Consider the following 19407-nt stretch of genomic DNA (forward strand, 5'->3'; position numbering starts at 1 on the left):
GAGGGTCGATTGTTCATGAAATGCACTTAGTACCATGTATTTTTAAAGTCTATCGTGATTGAGGCATGCAACGCTGTGTTGTGTATACGCGAAGACACGCAACGCTGGTGTAATTGTTAGACACAGCACAATAAAACAATTGGCCTCGCGATGCTGGTGTGATGCGGACATGCAACGCTGGCATGATTGCTAAACACGGCACGATCAAACAATCGGCCCTCATGAATATTCGAGAATTCACAGCATAAATTGCATACATTGGGGATTTTGGCTGTTGATACATGGTCTGTAGTAGTCTGTGGTTACAACATGACTGAAAATATTGGTTGAGTTCAGAATTTTGATCAAGTTTTGTTACTATATATATTTATAATATGGTCACTTGTTCATTATCTTTTTCCCGTTGTCTTTGATGGTGGCTTCCCTCGTGTAGCACTGGCAGGTTTTCCTCTTGCAGAATGTCCTTTTGTCACTACCGATGATGATGATGAGGATGAAGAGGATGAAGAAGGGAGGCCTCTTTTGGAAACAGGTCTGGAAGATGGTACACCTCTGGCTCTCATCTTTTCTTCTTTCAGCTGATGGTTATAAAATATGGAAATGAGGATGCAACAAATTAAAGTAAAATTGTGTATAGAGCACGGTATTATTCTGTTGAACAGGTCAAGAATCAATTCATAGATTCTTGACAAAGCTCCACTCCCCAAAAGAACAGATCTCTCTTAGTGTATATCTCATTTCAGATAATTCATGTCTACCCTTCACTGTGAATCTTTCCTTCCCTGTGAATCTTTCCTGCCCTATACATGGGGAAAGAGTTCTCACTTCTCTTTCCATACATGCCAGCATGCTTATATAGGCTTCTTAGCCTGGCTTGAGCATTTTGTTTGAGCCTGGTCCCATCAGGACCCAAGCGTGTCTCCACACGGAGCGACTGTTTAACCAAACAAACATTAACAAACAAATGAACAAACAAACCCTTTGTTGATATCTCATTCTATAGCAATCTATGTCTGCATTGGTCTCTGTGAGTCACACCCTACAACATCCAATCCCATATAGATTTTCCCTTTGTTGATAGAATTTATGATAGTATTAAAGGCCATAATTATGCCCCTGTGAGTCTCCCTCACTCCCCGGGAAATGACAGACTTATATGACAAAAAAGGTTTGTCTCAAAGCTTGCTGCTGCGCAAGCATTTGTAAAATTGCGCGATTTGAAAAAAAAAGAAATTCAACGAAAATCAAGGCTTTTTTTCTCAAAATACCAAGTCAGGAATTAAAAAAAAAAATCGCATTTCGCATTTGTTTTCAAACCACTCGTGAGCTTTGAGACAAACCTTTTTTTTTGGGGCCTTACCCTTTGTTGATATCTCATTTCATAGTAATCCATGTCTGCATCTGTTCCTGTCATTTTAAACTCTGCCATCTTTTGAGTCAATGCATCTGTTTGGCTCCCTCTACCAGCCTCTATTTGATTCAGCGTAGATGCGTGCATGCGTAGGAATGGGTGATCTGAAGCACCGATTGGCTGATTTAAGAATGCTTCACTTGGTGCACCTGCAAAAGAGTTATTAAATTATAATTATTTGAAGTTTTGTATTTTTTTATACAAATGATGAAAGCTAGAGCAATTACGCAAAAAAAAAAGAAGATTTGGTCTTTTATGAACGTACACGGGTGACCTGAGGAAAAAAACACCTTTTTTGGGGCCTTATGTTACAAAACAGTAGCACCTATAATAGAATCCAACTGATATTTCAATCAACATTAACACCATGTTGCTACCAAACCCAGCAATATGGACTCAATGCTGACTTCATTATCAATATGTGGCATCACCTGTTGTTAACACAAAGTGTCACAAAATGTGGACCAGCATAACATTTAAGTTTGATCATAAGGCTTAGCTGTGAAAGATTGATGAGGACATGTAGATATCATACCCAAAGGCCTTGAATGGCTGATCATGCACTGCCTTTGACCTTATGCCCCTGTCAGACTTTCATGCCGCTTGCTGCTGCGGCACGCGGCATGACATATCAGCCAATCATAAGCCTTGATTGTGTCAGTTTGTCTGCAATGCTCATGTGTCATGCTGCTCAGCGGCAAGCGGCATGAAAGTATCAAACCAGCATTACTTATACTTTCATCCAGTCGATTATGCCTGTTTTAATCTATCAAATCTAGTTAGTCCATCTATACATAGCAGCCTATTGGCACAGGGTGGCCTCAGCTAGTGAGCTAAATCCAGTAGTCAGTCTACTAGTACTCATAGTAGCATATGGTAAATCATGACCTACATTGTAACCTATGACCTTACCTACACCACTGTCGTCCAGTCTCTGATATGCATCAGCTAGTGAGCTAAATCCAGTCAGCCCACCCATTGCAGCGTATGGTACATCGTGACCCACAGGGTGACCTCTGGCTTGGCGTTCTTCTTTGGTTTCTACTATAGTATCGTGTGCATAGGTGGGTTGACCACAGGAACAGGTGAAAGAGCTTTTGAAGCTTACGCACTGGCATCCACCTAATGGATGGAAATAGAGATTTTTGTTACAGATGTGAAATTAGCATTGGCCATAGCCGGTATCGCGGAGCAAAATGCTACTCAATTTTGATCACTTTGCTACACACTTTTGGAAATGTGTAGCAATTTATGCTGAAACCAATAGCAGTAGGCCAGGAAATTTATTGAGGTTGCTGAAAGCATAACCATCTTTTTAATTCCTTATCATTATTATTATCCATTAATGTTTGAAAATACTAAAGTACATCTTATCACCAGAGAAGATATTTTACACTTCCCACAATGTATTTCTACCATGGTCATGTACTGACTTCCTATTCAGTGTAACCGGGGTCACTCCCATTGTGGCCTGTACACCATCCGCGATAATGAAAACGCGTAAAAGGGTAGTTTTTAGGTAGGTAGGCACGATACTACGCCAGCGATCGTGTTTAGGGTGTCAAAAACATGAAAAATTGGAAAAAAGGGTAGCAAAATTGCAATTGCTAATACACGGAAATGAAATTTAGGGTATGAAATTTGATGTAAGGAATAAAATCCCTGTTTAAGGACGTGTGTTACCTGTTTAGGGTATCATTTTAGCCAAGGGTAAAATCCTTGTTTAGGGTGCTTTTCAAAAGTTGATGATCGCGGATGGTGTACAGGCCACAATGGGAGTGACCCCCCCGGGAGTGTAACATGGGTGGAGAGTGACAAAAATACCCTGTAAAAACACTACATCTTTTAGGAAACAACACCAGTACTTCTGGAGCAAGTCATCCCTTATGACTAAGAAACCAGACCAGTAGCATAGCATCATAGGAGGGGGTGGGGTGGTGGGGGTCACATGCCCTCAATCAATAGACTTCAAGCCCAGGAAACTTAGAATCACAAATTAATATACAAGGGGAACTGTTCAATCATATTTGACAAATTGCAGAAAAATAATCACACAAAAATGCCCACTTTTAAAGTAGGGCACGAGAAAGATTCACGCTATAGTACAAATAACCCCTACCTTTTTTGCATGTGTGTGAGGGGTCTGCTGAGTGATCATCTGAATAATGTTTACATCTACACCGGATTGGTTGACTTCCATTTAAAGGCACATAATTGTAATATTTACATCGACAACCTTTGACCCTGCATGGCAACAAAATGGGCCGTTCACTTGGTAACTCAGCAAAATCTGTCTTGTGTTGTTTATACCTATCAATAAATAAATATGTTGGGATAGGTTAAAGTATCAATATTTGATTTTTTAAGTGAAATGTATAGTCCATAAAATAATACACCCACATGAAGACATTTAATTTGTTTGTACAAATGTAGTACATGTAGGCTATACCTAACCAAGCTACTTGCAACTGATTCTACTAATAAGCTAATTATACTTGAGTCACACTTTAAGTACACACTTTGATTTACAAATCAATAAAACAATATTAGCTAATATTAATCCTTTGAATCTGACCCTCACCTACACTGACAAAATCCTGGCATCTCTCAACAATCCCAGCAATTGCGTGAAGCACAGAACAAGGGTTCCTGCTAAACTAAATGTTGGGGTCTTTTTGCATAGTGGAATTCATTAGGGACCATATAAATGTTTGTGATTGTGATTGTGGGGTCCACTAGTATCCCATAATTTGAAACTAAAGTTGAATGATAACCATGTCAGAATTTGTGTCCCACAGCTTGAGGTCCATCATTTTTGGACCTAGCGGGATCCCTGTCCCAAATTATAAAAAGTCTTGTGACTCACCTATGTTGACAGAAGCATAGAGTCTCGGGACCAATCAATTTACAATCCCAGCCATTGGGTGAAGTCCAGCTTACAAATAGTCTGTTCTTCATGCGAACTGGTACAACTGTACGTTTATAGTTTTCATATTCATCTGGAGTGAAGAGCTTTCCTTCATCATCCTCACCTACAATTCTGAAAGAAATTATCAAAAGCTAGATAAAACTGCAATCATATCCTATTTAATTTTACTTATGATTGTGACATGCCATAAACATATTTGAAAAAACCATCTTCTTCACACCCAACAACAAATATCTGAAGTAGGATTGTGACCAATGTGCCATGATATGTTCACAACATAGTGACTTCTGCTTCGTAATTGGCACCGCCTCCGTAGAGTATCACGCCAATGGAGGGTCAGGGTCAGTTATTATGCTGCAGATAAAGGTAAAAAATGCGAAGCATTTTTCAGTCCTTATTATGATGGGTTTTGGCATACTTATTTCCTCACAGCGTTGCAGAATAAAAATAAAATAATCGTGCTGTCTATGTAATCAGGAAACTACAGAGGCGATAGTGTACATTTAAATTTGTCATTACTACTTCATGTTGATATTCAAACAGTGCTATAAAGTTGTCTTACCAAGGAATGTGTTTGTATTAAAAGAAATAATTGTTTTACAACTTGGATGAACTAGAATTACTTTTATGCAAATCCGAAAATTGCAACAGATATTTTTCATTTCTTTAAGATTTAGCGGTATTGCCAGATTGTACGTACAGTTGGGCTACATTAACAGCCTCATTATAGTTTTATTGATACTGGCAAAATACTTGCCTGTATGTGCTTGTTGTTCTGCTATCTAGCGTATAGAATCTGTTAACGATACTTTAACATGTTTAACCACACAGTCAATTAATTTATGTCAACATGACCTTTTCACAAGGCTGTGTTTATATAACTGAATTCATTTACAAACACAACCTTGAGTAAATGAGAGAGAGTACTTAAGGGATCTGGAATGGGCGATTCGATAGTATTTTTCGTGGGACATGGAATTGCATTCCTAATACGAAGAATGTCTTTCTGATATCAAATAATGAAAATCACGATCTAATAGGCCTACAAATTTTATGACAAATTATAAAATTTGATATTTTTCATATTTTGATATATAACAGTCCTCAAGTAAATTTTATAAATCTAATGACATATATTCTTAAAGTGTATGTAGCTGGGAGGAAAAGCCGTTCAATTGAAAAATTTTGACCTTTCATATTGAAAATATGGACTTTTTCCCAAAATGACCTAATTTTTTTTGTGTTTTGGGAAAAAGATCCATATCTTCAATACTAATGGTCAAAATTTTCAATTGATCGTCGGCTTTTTCATCTCACCTACATACACTTTAAGTAAAAATCATCATTTGCGAATTTCAAAAAATCAAAATTATTTTATATCAAAAGGACATTCTTCGTATTCAGAATGCAATTCAACATGTCTGATGTGCTCTAATGTCCCACAATAATACTGTTCAAACGTTCATACCCCATCCCTTAAATGGGGAAACTTAGGCAGGCGATAAAGAGAAAATATATTTACTTTAGCACTTACGGACCCTGTCAATTGAGACTTAATGTCTGTTAAGTGAGGGCTGTTATTTGAACAGTTATGGGATTAGTTAATAATATTATTTTGATAAGTCTCAGGTGGTGGTCGCAGTGCATTCTCTAAATTCAGTAAATTTCCACCGTCAACCGTGTAATTGAATGGGATTATTTTGAAATTTTAAAACGCTTGAAATATCACAAACAAATAGGCCTATGTTAATAAATAATACAAGCTAAAACCGTTGGGGTTCGATACCCGGAACCCGGTTCGATAATGATCGATGCGAATTATAGAAACAGTTCAAACAATAAAATAACTACACCTTTATCTTGACACTTCCTCATTTGTTCGCCCTGTTCCTTTTTAAAGGAATTTTTTTCAATCTTACTTTGAACTGTGTTGTTGAAGTAGCTCTGATGACATTGGAGGGGGGGGGGGGACAGGGCGTTCCAGTCAACTATAGTTTTCAGGAAATATGGGTTCTTGAATATTTCTGTCCTGGCATCCAAATGTTTGAAACATGCCTGATTAATGCGGGTACTCCTCGATGGTATCAGTCTTTTATTTGCTGCATTGACAAAAAGTTCCTGGTTTCTGATTTTGTATAGGTTCGTTAGTCTTGAGGCTTTCCTTCTTTCTTGAAGAGTTGGCCATTCAAATTCACTAAGCATTGATGTGATGCTGCTATGATGACTGTAGTCACCACATACAAATCTGGCCACGGAACGTTGCACTTTCTCGATCTTGGAGATGTTTTTAACTGTGTGGGGATCCCATATATGGAACCTGTGTACTCCAAAGTTTGCCGCACAAATATTGATTGGTAGGCAAGAATCGTTTGTTTCTTTGGGTGCTGAATAAAGGTTCCTTTTTACTAAACCCATGACGGAATTTGCTTTCTTCACGTTTTGTCAACATGCGTATTCCATGACGGGGCACAGTGTATTTTACCCATGCATAGGCAAAATCATTCCGTACCATGCATGTACAGATCACTGACAGTGACGCAATCAACCAATCAGCATTCGGAACATTGTAGACACAATGACGTCATCGCTGGAGTTCAAAAATAAATTTGCAGAATCGTTCAAAAACATGAGTTTTAATTGCAAATATTTAATTTGTTTATGAATGTAAATGTCTATCTCTTATTGACATTATGGTATATTATCGTGTCATTAAATGCGGCGAGGCTAATTGTGAAGCGGGTCCGTTGCAAATTTTACAGATCTTTTGTTTTTTGTGACATTAAAAATCCATCTTTCGCATGGCCTCTGTGTGGGTGTGTGTGTGTGTGTGTGAATGGGGTCAGCTATGTGCGCATGGATTCTGTTGGTAACGACCTGCATGCAGATAAACACTAGTACTGCTGGCCGAGTGTACCAGTCATAACAGGGTGTAAATGTATACAATTTACAAAAAAGTCAATTGATGTTTATTCTCAAATATATTTAATGGTGTAAATATAAGCATAATTTGACAATAATTTGAACCTGAAAAAAATAAACATGCAAGTCATCCCTATATCTTTGTGTCAAAACTTGCCGTGATAGTACGGCGAATCCTCTCGTTTTTCAACAGCTACGCATGGCGATTTTGTTCGAGATAGGCCGAGCGACTCGGGCTAAGCATACCATTTACATGATATGAGATACCACAGAATTTCTATTCTACACGTTTTTACGATTTGGCGCATGCTCAGTACCCCATATTATGTTGCCATTACAAGAAAATTCGATTTGTTGTCAGGTAAAACCCAGGTTTTGTTTTCAATACACTAACTGGAAATTCAATACACTAATTCAATACACTAATTTGACTATCCAAAGGAACAAACGACATTGTGCGTGGATAAAGGAATTTAACGCGAGACTTTATGACATGTGTTATACCAAGAACTTGAATTTCATAGACAATAGGAATATCACTTTGGATCATCATATTGCAACTGACGGATTACATTTATCACGATTAGGAGCGCAACTTCTTCAAGAGGACTATTTGTCTTGTCTCAGTAGTGTATTTCACCAGGATTTTTGTGTTGTAACATCTCATTGGAGGAGCAGGTAAAGGATAGAACTGATAAAGAAACTCTAAATATGCAAACTGTGAGTGATAAAAGTAAAAAAAGAACTGTAACTTTAAAAACTGTAGAGAATGCCAAAATTTGTAAGAAAACTGAAAATGATTTTTGTGGTGAGTGTGTAAGAAAAATCTTACAAAATGATCTATATGTAACTTGTAATAATTGTACACTTGATTTTCACTTTAGATGTGTTGATGACAATGATGTTAAGCAAAATAATTATTGGTATTGTAAGAATTGTTTTCACAAACTTGCTAATGATGAACTTCCTCTTAATGAGGGTTTTATTGATTTAAAGTGTAAGATTAGGAAGGGTCTTAAAATAGCTCATTTAAATATCCAGGGTTTAATCCACAAAGTTGATGAGGTTAACTTCCTTTTGAATGACAATGCTATTGATGTGTTATGTATTAATGAGACTTGGTTAGATAAGGATGTTGATGACTCTGAAGTAGAAATAGATGGTTACAATACTTATAGACTTGATAGACAAAATGGTAAAATACGGGGTGGAGTTTTATGTTATATTAAAAACAGCATTTTGTCAAAACAAAATGAGGATTTATATGATAATGATATTGAAGGTATTTTTATTGAACTTAATTTAACCAATACAAAGCCTATTTTAGTTGGCAGTATTTATCGCCCACCAGACTGTACTGTTGATTTTCTTGATAATCTTGATGATATATTTAAGAAATGTAATGATTTATATGATGATGTATATCTTTTAGGAGACTTTAATTTAGATCAGGTTAAAATTGGTAATTTAAGAAAAGTGACAAGGTTGGCAAACAATTCTAATATGAAACAAATTATAACAGATTATACAAGAATAACTGAAACTAGTAAAACAAAATTGACTTAATATTTGTATCAAAACCAGAACTTATAATCTCATCTGGTGTTCATAGTTTAGGTCTTAGTGATCATTCATTAATATATGCTGTAAGAAAATGTAATAAGTTGAAACTTCCACCAAAAATTGTAAGATCCAGGTGTTTCAAAAACTTCAATGAAGTAGATTATATTGATACAATCAAAAATATTGATTGGGGTAGAATATGTAATATAAATGATGTCAATGAAGCACTTAAGGAATGGCAGTTTTCATTCAATGCTGCCTGTGACAAGCATGCACCATTTAAGGAAAAGAAAGTTAAAGGTTGTTTACCTGAATGGGTGAACAGGGAATTTTTGAGACTAAGTAAAGATAGGGACTACTATTTTTCAAAAGCACATAAGACAAATAATGCTGAAGATTGGAGTAAAGCAAAGTCTCTTAGAAATAAAGTAAACAATATGAAATATTCACTGAAAAAGAATTATTGTAACGAGGCTATAAATAACAACATAAATAATAGTAAAAATCTTTGGAAAGCAATTAAGAAAATTATACCAAACAAAACATCAAGTATACCTACAGCAGTTGTTAAAAAGAATGGTAATTACTCAGGTAACAAAAAGGATATGGCAAACGAGTTCAATGAGTTTTTCACTTCTATAGGTAATGAACTTGGGAGTAAATTTAATAATAACAATGATAATTATGTATGCACTTGTAATACTGTATGTTCTCATCAAAATCATAGTGTAAACAAATTTAGTTTTAGAGCAATATCTAATGAATTTGTCCTTAAACAAATAAGTAAAATGCAAAATTGTAAATCATCAGGATTAGATCCATTCAATGTAAGGTTATTAAAGTTGGCTGCGCCTTTCATCTCAAAATGCCTTGTTCATATTTGCAACCTGTCTTTGAATGGGTCTACTTTTCCTGATGCATGGAAGAAGGCTAAAGTAACTCCAATATTTAAATCGGGTGATAAAACTAATGTTAGTAACTATAGACCTATCTCTGTATTACCAATTGTATCAAAGATCATTGAAAGAGCTGTTCATGATCAATTATATGAATATATGAGTAATGTAGGACTATTATCAAATGCTCAATCAGGATTTCGTCCGAATCATTCCACAACAACCCTTCTAGATGTTCAAGATTACATTTTAAAGAATATGGATACAGGTTATGCTACAGGCGTTTTATTTATAGACTTAAAGAAAGCATTTGATACTGTAAATCATGATATTCTGATTAGGAAACTTAAACAATATGGGGTATGTGGGGATGAATTATTATGGTTTAAATCATACTTAAACAACAGAGAACAAACTGTTAATGTTAACTCAACTTTTTCTGACTTTAGGCCAATTGATATTGGTATTCCTCAGGGCTCAATTTTAGGTCCTTTACTGTTTATCATTTTTGTTAACTGTTTACCTAATGCTGTGTCTGAATGTAAAACTGTAATGTATGCAGATGATACCTCTTTAATGTGTAAAGCTAAAAATGAATCTGATCTTAAAATTCAAATGGAGTCATGTCTAAGTAGGGTAGCTGAATGGTTCAAAGTAAACAAACTCACTTTAAATGTTGAAAAGACTAAGTTTATGATCTTTGGTACAAACAAAATGCTTGAAAAGTTCAACAATGTACATATAACAACAATGATATTGAAAGAGTAGATGAGTTTAAATATCTAGGTGTGAAATTTGATAGCAAGCTGTCTTGGTCAGCTCATGTCGATAATGTTAGTAAAACTATTTCCAAAAGAACTGGCATAATAAAACGTATAAAATATTTCCTTCCATACAAAACCACTGTAATGTTATCCAATGCTCTTGTTATTCCCCACTTTGATTATGGAAGCATGGTCTGGTCAAATTTTAGTGTAGAGTACCATAATAGGCTTCAAGTACTTCATAATAATTTAGCTAGAATAATTCTCTCAGCAGATATAAGGACACCAACTAATGATTTAATGAATACATTGCAGTGGGTTAAACTTGATCAAAGATGGCATAATACTCTATTAATGACTGTTTTCAAATGTTTAAAGAATGAATATCCATCATACTTATCTTCTCAATTTGATTTTGTTCATGATAACCATAATCATATAACTAGAAATCATACTTCTAATACATTGATTGTACCAAAATTTAAATCAAATTCAGGTCAACGTACTTTTCATGTCAGGGCAGCCTATGCATGGAATTCTTTGCCACCGACAGTAAGAGCTCAGATGGAAAATATGACTTTAGGCCAATTTCAATCAAAAATTAAAGAAATTTAGGCCTGTCTTTATCTATATTTTATTTATATACTTGCTTGATTTTGTATATTTTAAATACATTGTAAATACTGTATGATACTTTGTAAATATTGTGTATCGTAATATATTTTGTTGCTATATAACATGTATCAATGAGGGCCTGCTTGAAAAGCAGTGCTTGTCACTGAAGCAGTATAACCCTCAATAAAGAAAGAATAAATAATAATAATAATAAAAATTGCTGTTTGCTGTGGATATATTTTACTGCATTTTCATTTTCATAAATCGTACGTTAAAAATGTGATATATTCAACTGTTTGAGAATTACATTCATATTATAAAGGAACATGTATAGCCCATTTAGCTCAGATCCAGATGCTGTATAGAATATTAAATCACAAGTCTATAAATACAATGCACATATCGAGACACTATGCTAGGGACAGGCACATCTGAGCGAGGGCGCTATTTATTTTACTTGATAATAACAGATAATAAAGCCCTATGTAAATCTGTGCCATTTTGTGCCACTGAAAACACCATTTTTGGAGAAAATGATGAATATTACATGTATAAAACCAAAATTAATCTTTTTCAGATGCTCTAGTTTGCATTGACAACAGATTCAATGGTTTAGTTAGCAGAATGCAACATTACCTTCATTTTTGAATATTTTTTTCTGTGAGATATGCCTTGGTGAAAATCACCATTTTGGTCAAAAAAGGGGTCAAAAGGGGCATTTTTGGGAAAAAAATTCTATTTTGACCCAAAATTCATCTTCTGACAAAAGGGAAACATGGTTTGACAAAAACTTTCATCCTTTTCACATAACAATTCCAGTTTACTTATTTGCTGGGAGAAAGCATTTTTTTGTTATCGCTTGGGGAAAATCATTGTTTTTGCCTAAAATGGGCCCAAAATGGCCGAAAAATGGCATTTTTACCACCTTAAAATTTGAATTTTCACAGATGTGTTGAAAATGATAACATACCGTACATAATATTCAACAAATATTAGATCAAATTACAATGAAAACAAAAAATTGACGGGGGCAGAAAAATTATCAAGTCCCCTATGCACTTCTAAATCTATGGTAAGTCTTTAACAGAGAAAATGGCCCAATGTTGCGACAGTAATTTCATCATAACTTCACTTAGCAATACAGTAGAAGATTGGTTTTGGTGTCAAATTGTTTCTGAGAAGTTCTCTCTTCCAATAAACAACAATTCATGTTAATAGAATTAATCTGAAATTTTTATGCCTGTCCCTAACTATGCAACTTTCTACACCCATCGAATGTGTGTCATCAATCAGCCCTCAGATCGGCCCTCAGACACACACATACAGGCATAGAGTTCTGCAGTAGCATGTTTTGTTGACATTTTGTGTAATGTTTACATCCATGACAGTTCTAATACCATCATCAGACAACTCAAATATAGTTGGATGATAATACAAAGGATGTCAGTTGGCAATCTTAATGTTATGCAATCAAGTTTACAACACTATCACTCTTACAATGAGCAAAAAGTCACTCAGGTACGCAATTCAAGGACCAATATTGATTACCTGAAGTGGCCTACATGCCTACTGCAAATGACCAGATATAACCTTTCTCATTTTCATGTTATTTTGCAATAACAAAACCATGTTTTCCTTGATTTTGGTATGAAATTGAGCAAATAGAATTAATTGTCATGTCAATTTGGAGTTATTAGGGGCAACTAAAACTGATATAAGGTAAGTTTTATATGTTTGGAATCTGTATTGCCTAGTCTGAAGGAATTATTGCCATGTAAACAAACCATCCCTTGGCCAATATGGACATGGTGTACAGCTATTCAGTATACTGTTTTCCATGGGTGACTGTAGGAACCCATGGATTCGATCCATGTACTGATTTCTTTGGGTGTTGGGACTTGGTTTTGGGCGTGTTCAGCTCTAGTTTACTTACCTTCTATACTCGAGATATGCATCAATCGACTCACCAGCACCTGGACCCAATTTTAAGTATTCTGCCATTTTTTCAGCTTGGCCCTACTACGTGTACTCAAATATAGTTGGATGATAATACAAAGGATGTCAGTTGGCAATCTTAATGTTATGCAATCAAGTTTACAACACTATCACTCTTACAATGAGCAAAAAGTCACTCAGGCACGCAATTCAAGGACCAATATTGATTACCTGAAGTGGCCTACATGCCTACTGCAAATGACCAGATATAACCTTTCTCATTTTCATGTTATTTTGCAATAACAAAACCATGTTTTCCTTGATTTTGGTATGAAATTGAGCAAATAGAATTAATTGTCATGTCAATTTGGAGTTATTAGGGGCAACTAAAACTGATATAAGGTAAGTTTTATATGTTTGGAATCTGTATTGCCTATTCTGAAGGAATTATTGCCATAACAAACCATCCCTTGGCCAATATGGACATGGTGTACAGCTATTCAGTACACTGTTTTCCATGGGTGACTGTAGGTAGTCAGGCTCATATCACACATTATAGGTGGCGCTATTCGTCCATAGGGAAGTGGAATGTGCCTGTACGGTCCAAAAATGGCTTTACTGTGGGGCTCAATGGAAAAAATTACTAAAAATTAATTTTGACCACCAAAACCTAAGTGATGTTGACTTATGTTGGTACTGGCATAATAATGGATTCATAAGCTATCACATAGTGCAATCCATGTTTCACCAAGTCGACACTCGATTTAGCTCAAAAGCAATTTGTGTGTAAATCAAGACCATCCAAAACAGCTTTCTTACAGTAAAGAATAGGAGGTCATCTGGGGTCACATACAGTAGTGTACATGTGCCTGCTGTCACAATTTCACACACAAAATTTTGGACAATTTGGTGACACTATTTTTGTCTGTAACTTCAAAAGTATATGCACTAGAAACATGATTGACCCCTTATTGTTTAGGTAATTTGATTCTCTTTCAAATGAAAGAACTTTCAGCTAAAAATATTGAACTTCAAAATTTTATGAACATACCTACTGTAGGAACCCATGGATTTGATCCATGTAGCAACTTTCTGCATCAATAATAGAATATTTCAATAGAATTGAATACATCTCTACATTTTGAGTTTTTACTTCACCACCGAGCGATCTAGCGATCGATTTCAAGCCAATCAGGGAGCGATTGCCGAATAGGGTGCAACTCTACTAGTCTTATTACAAGACTGCCCTACCCTAACCCTAAACCCTAACCCTAAACTCCGTAAACGAGGACTGGACTCAAGTCTAGCAAGTTGCACCCTATTCGTAATTGTACCCCAATCAGATAGGACTCCTTTTCTTGCGCTCGTGAAATACCAATTGCCCGTCGCTCACCAACGGAGTATGAAGTTGCAGGAAAAAATATTTGATAAATACGGGTGTCGACACTGTGCATGTGTGCAATGATCACTGATCATGCTGATTTCTTACACCCATCGAATGTGTGTCATCAGCCCTCAGATTGGCCCTCAGACACACACATACAGGCATAGAGTTCTGCAGTAGCATGTTTTGTTGACATTTTGTGTAATGTTTACATCCATGACAGATCTAATACCATCATCAGACAACTCAAATACAAAGGATGTCAGTTGGCAATCTTAGTTATGCAATCAAGTTTACAACACTATCACTCTTACAATGAGCAAAAAGTCACTCAGCCTACGCAATTCAAGGACCAATATTGATTACCTGAAGTGGCCTACTGCAAATGACCAGATATAACCTTTCTCATTTTCATGTTATTTTGCAATAACAAAACCATGTTTTCCTTGATTTTGGTATGAAATTGAGCAAATAGAATTAATTGTCATGTCAATTTGGAGTTATTAGGGGCAACTAAAACTGATATAAGGTAAGTTTTATATGTTTGGAATCTGTATTGCCTAGTCTGAAGGAATTATTGCCATGTAAACAAACCATCCCTTGGCCAATATGGACATGGTGTACAGCTATTCAGTATACTGTTTTCCATGGGTGACTGTAGGAACCCATGGATTCGATCCATGTACTGATTTCTTTGGGTGTTGGGACTTGGTTTTGGGCCGTGTTCAGCTCTAGTTTACTTACCTTCTATACTCGAGATATGCATCAATCGACTCACCAGCACCTGGACCCAATTTTAAGTATTCTGCCATTTTTTCAGCTTGGCCCTACTACGTGTAGAATAATGCAAGAATTTCGGTTTTTAGTCTGAATTTCACTTCGGCTTCATTATTTCTTTAACATAGTTGACACTGGTGACGGTCGCATCCGGTTTTAGTATATTTCGCAGTCTTCTTTTTACCAGCGTTACAAACAATAGAAAATCAGCACCCGGCTTCAGTTAAAGACTAATTGCCTACGAGCTGTGAATAACCAAGTCTTTCGCGTTGTTGCATGTGGATCAAGTGGGCGTTGCTCGAAACAAGTCTCTCAAATTCAGTAATTTTAACAGGTTTATAATATAAGCAACATGTCAGGATCTGTAAGTCGTTTTAATTTTGTTTTATATATTTGTTTTTGTATCAAATAAAAAACAATTTAAGCTCACTTTTAGTCTTTATCGAAGCTAGTGCTAGTAACATCCATTCCATCATTCATACCATGCATGCATGCTGCATGCATCACCATCACCAGTCATTAGGGTGCATCAAACGCCCCTCATGTCATGTAGATTTTTTCTACCTAGTCTTAAAATGTTCCATTGGCCTTGAAAACACCCTGTGTAAAATTTGAAAAAAATTGCAGGTGGTCTAGGGTGGCCTCGGTGGCATTGAAGTTGCGAGGTATTGAAATTGCCTTATACATACGGCAGCTATATAGAGTCACCTTGTTACCACAGGATAAAATAGCTGCTATTTGTTTTATTGTTTACAATGATACTGAGTGATCATATGGATATCAAAAAGTTCCCAAATAAAAACAATAATCATGCATAAGCTTTAGAATCCTCACTTATCAACTTACAAAGGAATAGCTGCCATAATGTGCTATTTTTCAATAATGAGTGTACGCATGTTGTTTATCCTCCTAGTTCCATATATGTTGGTTTCTTGACAATGCTACAGGTTTAAGTGATATTTGTTTCTGCAAAAAACACATAAATAAGGTGTTCCTAATGCTAAGAACCTTCCATTTATATTATACGTTCCAGCTATGGTGACATCTAGTGACGCCACGCTGGACAAATTCCATTCACTATGAGAGGAGGTTCGTGAATGTGAATGCAATCGCATATACTTAAATTTAAGTATCTGTGATGCAATGGAGCAAATAAATCTGAAATCAATACAGCATTAGATTGCTTAGAATTGAACAGGGCACCTGTCTCATCAAATTCCTTTATTAATTACCTCTTTGAAAGTGACAGAGGTGTCATCAAATTTGGAATAGATAATAACATAGTATAAAGTATAATAACACCAATGCCTATTAAGGTTGGCATTTTCAAGGGTAAACGGGTACCACCGAGATTACATTACCCGGTAGGAAATACCTCCCGGTTACCCAAAATTCAAAAAAAAAAAAAAAAAAAAAAAAAAAAGTTTTTTTCCCGGTTTTGTAGTGTCCCTGGACCTAGACCTAAATGCTAGGATCATTCATGGTTGACCTAAAAAAAAAATGATAATTTGTATTCATGTCATAGTCTATTAATGATTTCAAAATGCATTGAATTTGAATGCATTTTGAAATCATTAATAGAGTATGACATGAATACAAAGTATCGATTTTCATATTAAAAATACAAAATATCTTGAATTTTTTATTTTTTATTTTTTATTTTTAAGGTCAACCATGAATGATCCTGGCATTTAGGTCTAGGTCCAGGGACCCTACAAAACCGAAAAAATAAAAAACTAAAAATTTTTTTTTTTTTTTTTGAAATTTGGTACCAGTTACCCGCCGAAAAATGCGCCGGGCAGGCTTCCCGTTAGTAAAGGCCATCGCGCCCAGACGCCAGATTTTGCAAATTTGGACGCAATTTCACATGGCTAATCAAGTATTTTAAGGCGTCCATGTCACATGCATCTGGACGCAGAAAAAACTTCAAATTTTATCATTAATTGATGATAAAATAAGAAATTTGTATTCTTTTATATTTTTAAGATAATAAAAGCCCCAAAATTTTGACCCACCTGCTAAGGATTGAAGTAAATTCTGCAATATTTGTAAATGCAACGTCAGGAAATCGTGCACTTTTTGCATGCTTTCCGAACGATCGCTGTATGAATATGATTGCCTGAGCTGGGGAAGTCCCGACTGATTTGTTTACAAGCTGTGCCGATAACGTGCGGTTAATGTTTAATTATTTATCACAACCTGACAATATTCAATTTTTAATATTTTATGTTTATTTTCTCATAAATAATCTAGGTTTCCTTTATTAGTATTATTGTTACGATGAATAAAAGCAATTTTAAAGACAAAATCCAAATGATAACCCTTTTTCTTATTATTTGTGGCAGCGCGTGTTTTAGCTTTGTAGCATCAACAACACGTTAATTTTAAAAAAGAAATGCGGAAGTAAAATTACGAACTAAAATTTGCTCAAGATTGACAGACTTTGCTCATGTTTATGCACCTGTTTTTTTTTTTTTTTTTGACCAAAACTGACACAGAAATGAGAAAATATTATCATAGCGAATGGAGATGGAATATCACGGCGAAAATGCACTTTTTTTTTTTTTTTTTTTTAACAATCAACATTTGGCGAGGTGTAGACCCGGGGTACGCGTGTATCGTAATAATTCGTGAATTTCTGTTGGACGCACAAAAATCTGTCTGGACGCAAGTTTTTGCAAGCTCGTCAGCAAACTTGCGTCATTACGGACGCACATTTTTAAAACCTTAACGGGAACCCTGGCGCCGGGTACCCGGGTACAAAATTACCCGAAAATGCCAGGCCTAATGCCTATCATTCATTAGCTGTAATTAAGTTCAAATGACCTGGACACTGCATAAGTCTAGATGGATGGCAAAAGTCTTGTATTCAATAAAGATCTGTCTCCTAGAAGAATCCATTAAGCAACTTTTTGCAGGAATTATCACCAAGAAGCAGCAGTTAACAACCTGGAATTCCTCACAGAAACTGTTAACAACTGGCCCAAGTGGAGTTGATGTGGAGATGCTGACTAGTTGTAAACCAGAAGTCTTGTGACACTAAATAATCTAAAGTAGTGGACTCAATGATTTCTTCTGGGAACTTTGGTGTCCTAAACCCTGTGCCAAATCTGTCTTTTGGTGCTTGTATTTCTTCACTTGGTTGTAGCTTAAGGAGTCTATCAGCCAACTGTTGTTGCTCATCCTCGGGTATCTTGCTGCTAAAGAAGGAAAGTGGTACCATTTCAGGTGTTTTAAAGTACCAGAGGTATTGCTTAAAGGCTTTGACAGTGCTGCTGGTGACATCAGGGATCCCATAGTAACACAGTAGACTGTGAAAGAGCTGCAGATCATTCCAACTTCCAAGGAGCACCAACTACACTGCAAGTGATCCTCCAAGGGCTACAGATTAGTGTCACAAAAAGTCTCGCAACTTTGATAACTGCTGCTTCTTGATGATCATTCCTGCAGAAAGTTGGTTTTAAATGGATTCTTCTAGGAGACAGATCTTTATTGAATACAAGACTTTTGCCATCTAGACTTATGCAGTGCCCCAGATTGTTTGAACTTCATTACAGCTCAAAATTCCTCAGGAGTTCAGATTCAGATTAAATTTATTTCAAATTCGTGACCCGTAGGCCAAATTACATGAAATATTACATTTACATTTGTGTTGAATTCTGCAGCATTCCCAACTTCTATGAATGATAGGCATCAATTGGTGTTATTAGAAATGAATGGTTCTAAGCATTAGGAATACCTAATTTATGTGTTTTTTGCAGAAACAAATATCATTTAAACCTGCAGCATTGTCTAGAAACCAACATATGTTTTAAGGAACTAGGAGGATAAACAACATACAGCCATTAATGGAAAATAGCACATATGGCAGCTATTCCTTTTTAAGTTAATTAGTGAGGATTCTAAAGCTTATGCATGATAATTGTTTTTATTTTGGAACTTTTGGACATGCATATGTCACTCAGTATCACTGTAAGCAATAAAACAAATGGCAGCTATTTTATCCTGTGGTAATAAAGGTGTCTCTAAATAGCTGCCGTATGTAAGAAGGCAATTTCAATACCTCGCAACTTCAATGCCACCGAGGCCACCCTAGACCACCTCCAATTTTTTTTTTCAAATTTTACACAGGGTGTTTTCTAGCCCAATGGAACATTTTAAGACTAGGTAGAAAAAATCTGCATGACATGAGGGGCGTTTGATGCACCCTACCA

General features: G+C 35.8%; 1 protein-coding gene across 1 annotated transcript; it reads right to left on the reverse strand.

Annotated features, from left to right (window-relative positions):
* LOC140151252 (protein FAM221A-like) lies at positions 1 to 13125 on the reverse strand. The gene is made up of 6 exons (XM_072173523.1): positions 13031 to 13125; positions 4278 to 4451; positions 3531 to 3721; positions 2324 to 2533; positions 1361 to 1560; positions 1 to 578 (listed from the first exon to the last, which is right to left on the reverse strand). Exons 1-6 carry the CDS (start codon positions 13096 to 13098, stop codon positions 390 to 392), a joined length of 1032 nt encoding a protein of 343 aa, XP_072029624.1. The 5' UTR covers positions 13099 to 13125; the 3' UTR covers positions 1 to 389.
* Between the last annotated feature and the right edge of the window lie 6282 nt (positions 13126 to 19407).

The sequence above is a fragment of the Amphiura filiformis genome, chromosome 4 (assembly GCF_039555335.1).
Source record: "Amphiura filiformis chromosome 4, Afil_fr2py, whole genome shotgun sequence".
Classification (NCBI taxonomy): Eukaryota; Metazoa; Echinodermata; class Ophiuroidea; order Amphilepidida; family Amphiuridae; genus Amphiura; species Amphiura filiformis.

What these genes read in the sequence shown, in the direction of transcription:
- LOC140151252 (XM_072173523.1), bottom strand. Translation starts at nt 13,098, where the DNA reads ATGGCAGAATACTTAAAATTGGGTCCAGGTGCTGGTGAGTCGATTGAT. An exon ending in CTATGCTTCTGTCAACATAG is followed by an intron (nt 3,722 to 4,277) that starts GTGAGTCACAAG and finishes ATTTATTGATAG; the next exon opens with GTATAAACAACACAAGACAG. An exon ending in ACTGGACGACAGTGGTGTAG is followed by an intron (nt 1,561 to 2,323) that starts GTAAGGTCATAG and finishes ACTCTTTTGCAG; the next exon opens with GTGCACCAAGTGAAGCATTC.